Genomic DNA, 7,250 nt, shown 5'->3' on the forward strand with positions numbered 1-7,250 from the left:
GTTGAATTTGGTTCAAGTGGTGCCTGTCAGTGAATTGCAAGATACTGTATCCTGGAGGGGAGGGTTCTGGCTGAAATTGAGGGTGTAGTTGCTCTTCTATGCAAAAAGAAACAAGAGATTTTTTGATTATAATAAAACATATGTTAGTATGTTAGTCACATTTTATTTCAAAGTTTAATTTGATTCCTGCTATCATGTGGCAGTCCTTGACATTTAACAACTATCATGTAGATTTAGCTTGAATCACTGTTGTTTTGTATCAACAAATGACAGAGCAGCGAAATCAATTCAGATTAATATGAAAATATAATGGATTTTAACTTTGCTATACTTTGCGCATGAAGGGATATGCAGGCGAAGCCATGTAAGAGATTGATTTTTATGTCCTGAGACAACCAAACTGTGCATTATGTGTGTAATCATTTCTCTCCTCTCTGTAGTTTATAGCAGCCTGCCCTCCAGCACTTGTCCTCTCAGTGAGGAGTATATACTGAGGTCAGGACCTAAATACATGGCTCTACCTACTGCTGAGCACCAACAAGCTTTAAAACTGTCAGCCTGTCCCTCTCTCCTCTCCTCTCCTCCCTCACTCGTTCTTCCTGTTTGCTCTGACACTTTCCTTCTTCTTCTGTTTTTATGTCTCTTTCTGAGCAAGAGAGTGTTAATTGACAGTGGGGGACAGACAGAGAGTATAAAAGAGCCCCATGTATCTTAAATCTGAAAGAAATTTAGGTCACATCAGATACTGGAAAGAATATGAAGGCAGATTGAGCACCTATTGACTTTGCAGAGAATACAGTTATAAAGAGGCAATGAATGGGCTTCTATCTGGAGCTCCAATCTGTTATTTTCAGAGAATATTGAAAAATGGCCATTACAATTTTCCAGAGCCAAATGTAACATCTTTAAATTGCTTGTTTTGTCCGACCAACTGTCCAAGGCACAAAACTGTTCAGCTCACATTTGAGGAGCTGAATCCAGCAAATGTTTGGTATTTTTTTCTTGACAGTCAAAAAACAATGAATCGATTACCAGAACTGATGATTCATTTTCTGTTGACCAACTAATCAATTATTCATCTGAGTGTTTCAGCACCACTTATATCAAAACATTTTTATTTAAAAGCTTGCTGGCGGTAAAGTAGGAAGATTGATACCTACTGTATTTTAAAATAGTGTTACTTCAACGCTTGGTTTAACTGTTGTTATCAGATTATCAATAGGTCAAGGAACAACAACAGACATTTTCTTTTTTTTTTCAACCCATATTACAGGCAGCATTACATATTCTATAAAACTATTTGCTAATAGATAGTTAGATATGACACATTTTAGTAGACAGGTTTGCAATACGAGAAATGTGAAAAATGTTAAAGGTGCAGTGTGTACAATTTAATGGACTTGGAAGAAATGGAATATAATATTCATAAGTATGTTTTAATTAGTGTGTAATCACCTGAAAATAAGAATTGTTGTGTTTTCATTACCTTAGAATGAGCTCTTTATATCTACATAGGGAGCAGGTCCTCTTCCACGGAGCCCACCATGTTTCTACAGTAGCCCAGAACGGACAAACCAAACACTGGCTCTTGAGAGGGCCTTTTGCATTTTTCGCAGCCACCGTAGTTTCTCCTGCATGCTTGGAAGGGGAGGATGAGGAGGGGTAGTATTCAGTTTGTAGCCAATTGCAACCTCACTGCTACACACTGGTCCTTTAATACCAATCTTCCAATGAAACGATTTTCATAGTTATTGTTTAAAAGTGTGTTGATTCAAAGGTATTTGGCCATGCTGATAGTGAAGGACAGTTGAAGCAGCTGAGCGTCTTCAAACCAACCAGCAACAAAATTATACCTGAATTGGGGCCTCTGTAACTTCAAAATAAACGATGGTTATAATGTATGTGTTATTGTAAAAAATTAAAAATGTATTCTCTTAGGTTGGCTAATATAAATGAATATAGCTGCTACAAAAAGTGGCACATCTGTTCAATAGCATAGTTTACACATGCTCTTTTTTAAACTGACTGTACTGACACAGGTGGAAAAATATGGCTTGATGTTCATCTTATTACCTTCATCATTCTAATTGTCTTTAATTTAGCAGAATTTTGTTACAAAATCTCAGTGAGTATCCTGATGAGATAAAACAGCTGTTCATGTAATTATTTTTTAAAAAGCCAGTACTATGTTTATTCAGTGCTAGTTGGATCTGTGCCCGTGCGAGCTGATCTAGTTAACAGTGTATTCTATATTTGTAACAGTAATGAAAAACTGTCAGTGAATCTCCACCAGAGACCTGCAGTATATTCGGCTCTTAAATGCACTGTTCTTCCATACTCGCTGCTGTGACACTGTATAGAAGCCTGCTGTTGTGTCGATACACCGCCGTCGGTACTGAACAGTGAGTGAGTGGGAGGCGAGGAGCAGAGGGAGACATTTGGTGTCTGATTCTGCAGAAGACACGAGTAAACCCCACAAGCTGTTGCTGAATGTTTGCCAGTGATACTGCATTGGCCAGTGTTACATTTTTAAATTTTTAATAGTCTAATACTAGTGTGATGTCACTGCCACAGTGCTCCAGTTTGCTTTGCATTTAAGGTGGCAAAGACCAGGTTGTGAAGGAGGCTTAACCATCGCAGGCTGTGATTGCATCTGTGCCAGACCTGTGTTTATACTCATACATTCATCCAGTATATTCCTCTCAAACACTGTGATAGTGCGGAGGAGCAGCCATGCCTGAAGCCTTTTAAGATGGTGCAGCAGCCATAGAGGATTCTGTTCTGTCTGAATGGTAAATGTTTCACCTGTTGAATTGGAAGAACGCTTCAAATCCAATAGTCTAATAATAGGAGTCAGAACGGGGCTGGTTTTGCAGGTAATGGAGGTCAAAAGAGGGTGACGATATGAGACCGGCCCTGTGTGACAGCTCACAGACACAAATATCTGCTTTAGTCAAGTCAGTAGAGCCAAAAATACATGTTTGTCACCTTACATTAAAGTGGAGAAAAGGTTTTCCTTTAGATTGATGCTGGAGTAAGAGTGATATGTCACTGTGGCTGTAATGGCAGCTGATAAATGACTCAAAAGGAAATAAAAAACAGTTATCCAAATGTTATGAGAAGGTCAGTCTGGTCCTGATGTCTCATTAGAATCTATTTCTTCTTTGGAAAGTTTCAGTATCTCACTGGCCCGACGGCTCATTTACCCTTCACTGATTAATTAAGGCAATTGATTGGCTGGAGTAATCACCTCACTGGATAACCATGTCTTAATGAGAAGTTAATTGAAAAGTATCAATGAGTAAAACAGCATCAAGGCAGATGTGGATCTAGACATTATGAAAATCAAGCAGAGATTTTCAGACTGTTTTTCATTCACTTCTATACAATCACTTTTCTTTCTCCTCACTGCTCTCTATTCCAGCTGGTGATGTGCCAGTGAAGGAAAAGGAGGATAAATCATGACCCCCCCAGGGGCTCGGAAAACACCACCACAACCTGAAATTACACTGTTCTCAGAAAAACAAATGAAGGCTTTGTGATTTTCCTCAGTTGACCCAGTTCTCATGCCATTCGTTTTGATAAGACTCACTGTGGTGTAGCCTGTCTTGTGAATTCATCTCACACCTATTGATGTCAGTCAAAAAAAAAAAAAAAGAAAAAATGGTAAAATTTACTCAGCAAATAAAAAAGGTGTTAAATGAGTTCAGGTGGGTTTATCCTCTACATCCCTGAACTATAATCACTTCCACCTTGCAAATCATTATACCTGCAATTCATCTGACAATCCTATTAGACTTAACTCTACGCCACAGCATTATGCACCGTGTTCTGAATGATTTACTAATTATTACATTACGTGGCCACTCAGTATTTCAATTAGCAATAACAGTACATGGATCTGGTACCGCACTCACCATCTGCAAGAGTTTTAAATCTCCTGTTGCCCTCCTCTTTTCTTTCGCTCTACCCTCAGGACTAAACAAAAACAAGTTTATCTGCACACACTCTTTTCCATAACATTTTTCAATTTGAAAAACAGATCCCTTTCTGTTATTAATGCACCAACTTACCATGAGATATTACTCATAGTCCTCCAAATGGCAACAAAATGAAAACACAAAATATTTTTAACAGCATTTTGCACACAGCACGCTCATGCTTCAACCTGGCCAGTCTGTCATGCTTTTTAACAAAGGATAACAAAGAGACATCTAATGGATAGTACACAGTTATAGTATTAGACAACCAGCAGCATTCCCGTGGGAGCTCCTTATGTGGCTGGACTGTTAGAACATACATACAGACTTTCAAGTCACAAGCAGTCATCACTTACCACAAACCAATTCATCTCTGCTGCTACAGCCTGATGAAAGGAACCTCTCGAGAGGAAGTGTGTATGACATCAGCTGTCTGTTAACACCGGATCAAAACCGGTCACAGCATCAACCAGGAGTCAGTATCAGGAGTATCACATGACAACTGAGCCATCTCCATGACAACTGAGAAAACTCAATCCACTGATGAAGGCAGTGAGATGCAGGTGAAAGACGCAGAAAAAGCTAATAAGTGATGAGTTCGTCTCAAGTTTCACACTAGTCACTTTCCGCGGGTGCAGACGTGAACCTACCTGGTGAGTTAATTTCATCAGTGTCTCAATTAATAGGGAATAGGATCCTCATCGGTGTGCGCTGTAAGAGCTAGACTGAGCCGATAATAGGTTATTGCAGAAATGTCTGTATCTGTGTGTACGTCAGAGAATTAATAACAACAAATGTCAGTGCAGAAATGTGAAAGTATATATAGAAAATCACAGTCATCCACAAGTTTATTTTTCAACTGTAAAATGTCCCATGAGCACCTCTTTCAAATATATATATGTATATATATATATATATATATATATATATATATATATATATATATATATATATATATATATATATTGTCTGATTGACTAGTGCTGCATAACTATCAGAGTTTTTAAATTCTCTTTGTGACTATTGATATGAAGGTGCCTTTTCAGATGCAGTTTCTGCATAATGCAGGTTAGTGTGTGAGACCCAAACTGAGTTATGGATGTTGAGAAGCATCTGATAATAAAGAACCTTTACAGAAGTAAGAGAAGTTGGAAACGGACATAAGACACAGTGTCTGCTCAAGGACACTGAGGTATTCAGGCTATCACCTCCTCCACCTCCTCACTTTATTTTTCAACCCACACTTAATGCTGCTGACAGCGTGACACCTGTGGAAATTGTCAGGCTGAGCCAAAGTTACCAGGACAAACCAGAGAGCCGTAACATTGCGTGTTGGTCTGTATGACGTAAGGAAGAGTAAACACTGGAGGCTGTTTAGGGAAGCTCCTGGTGTGAGAGAGTAGGAGGCAGACCTGAATCGGTGGGAGGTTGTTCAGTTTTGGAAAGCATACCGTAGATTTCATGGGGATACTAGAAGAGAATATTAACTTCCATCTATCAGCTGACATCACCTCTGCTCCGCCTGGATGAATCACCCACTGACCAGGACAGAGAGGGATGAGAGGCACTGGTGAAGAGCTGCAGCTCTCAGAGAAAACAAAATCCTGTCAGTCATGAGCGCTGGATCACCATACATCACAAACTGCTACACCACCAAAGATCACAACAACCTTTAAAGGCACCAGTATACTCAGTATACATCAGAAATGTGTAGTTAAACTCATCAGAGAGGGCTGCCACATTTATCCTGCCTACCAGACTGAACAACTATAACTGGAAATAGTCTGAACATATATTTTTAAACAAGATCACAGATCTTGTTGGTCAAATAAAATGAGCAGAAATGCACTTAGTGAATGACAGGTTGATCTATTGAATGCATACACGTAAACTCTTTTTCATTTAATGCCTGACAGCAAGAAAACACAAGCCCTTTGGGTATTCACACACAAAGGAAACACACATTTTGCATTAGTTGGCATAATATCAGCATCATCCTCTCAGCCTGCGTGCTGTTCTTTGTTTAATTCCTCCTCTGCATGTGAGCAGATGGTATCACCTATGCCGTCCTCTCCACAACCCCTTTGATGTCCTCTCATAAGATAAAACGAATTACAGACGTCTGAAGCGGATCTCACACCTACCGTTGCCAGAGATGTGATTCTGTACTTCGCCGTGGCCAGCTTGCCTCGTTGAGACACTAAGTTGCATGTAGAGTCCCATGTAATGTAAAGTCCCCAGCAGCACCCTGAACGCTCCCATTGCTTCTGTTTTATCTGCTCTCCTTTCCCTCTCTGTCTTTTTCACATCGAGTGGAGTACACGTCGGAAAAGATTGTTTTGTTTTTTTTCTTTTCTTTGTTGTTGTTGTTGCTGTTGTTTTAATCCAGGTGACTTGTGACTGGCGAAAAGGGAATTGAGATGCCTGTGAGAAATAAAGAAACGAAGGAGCGAAAAGTCGTCTCTGCCTCCCTCTGTGCCAGCAGACTGACTGACTGACTGGCTCTGGTTTCCGTGCAGTCGGCTCTACATGCGGCGGAAGGAGACCTCTCCCAAATGGGAAGTGCCACGGCTTACAGTGGGGAATATCAATTATAACAGGGGTGATATAAAAACACATCATTTAGTAAACTTCAGGAGGTATCATTTTTCATCAAGAAAATGCGCTTTTATAAAACAGCGGGAGAGCACTGAAAGGTTCAAAGCCTCAACATTTTTATTATGGTTATGTTTTATTAATACACGGAGTAACATGTTTTTCTACTGCCGTGTTTAAAGGGGAATTAGCTAAACAAAGCGACTTCCGACAGTCTTCCTCACAGTGTCATATGTATCCCAGTGACCACATAGGTGTGAGATATTTTTATTAAAGACTTGTCCAGAGAAATCCAAATCAGCTACAATGTGTGAGTTTGTATAAGATGTAATGTAACTTGCTCTCTAGTAAAAATGTCTTGAAGTAAAAATTGAAAAAAATATATAATTTAATAATCCAAGAGCACAAGAAATTTGTGAGCCGTACATCTGAATTCAATTGACTTTTTCTCCTGCTGGTAGTAAAATGCTGAAGAGGTAATTATAGCCCATTTATGATCTTATTTGGGCCTTGTAGCCACTTTAACTTTTCTTTTCTTTACTTTGCAGTTTTCTGTCATCTGTCAGGGCTTAGCCAGTCAGAGCTTTTGCAGGAAAGTTATTTTAGTCAGTCACAAAATTTAGTATCAGATTAACAAAGCAGCAGCAGCCCACAACCACATTACACACTAACTTT

General features: G+C 39.4%; 1 protein-coding gene across 1 annotated transcript in view; it reads right to left on the reverse strand.

Annotated features, from left to right (window-relative positions):
* Positions 1-6,457, reverse strand: part of LOC137184115 (V-set and transmembrane domain-containing protein 2-like protein) — a 47,863-nt gene extending 41,406 nt beyond the window's left edge. The window contains exon 1 of the mRNA XM_067591489.1: positions 6,125-6,457. Within this exon, the coding sequence (XP_067447590.1) occupies positions 6,125-6,242 (118 nt within the window). The 5' untranslated portion in view covers positions 6,243-6,457. The remainder of the gene's footprint in view (positions 1-6,124) is intronic.
* Between the last annotated feature and the right edge of the window lie 793 nt (positions 6,458-7,250).

This window comes from Thunnus thynnus, chromosome 6 (assembly GCF_963924715.1).
Source record: "Thunnus thynnus chromosome 6, fThuThy2.1, whole genome shotgun sequence".
Lineage (NCBI taxonomy): Eukaryota > Metazoa > Chordata > Actinopteri > Scombriformes > Scombridae > Thunnus > Thunnus thynnus.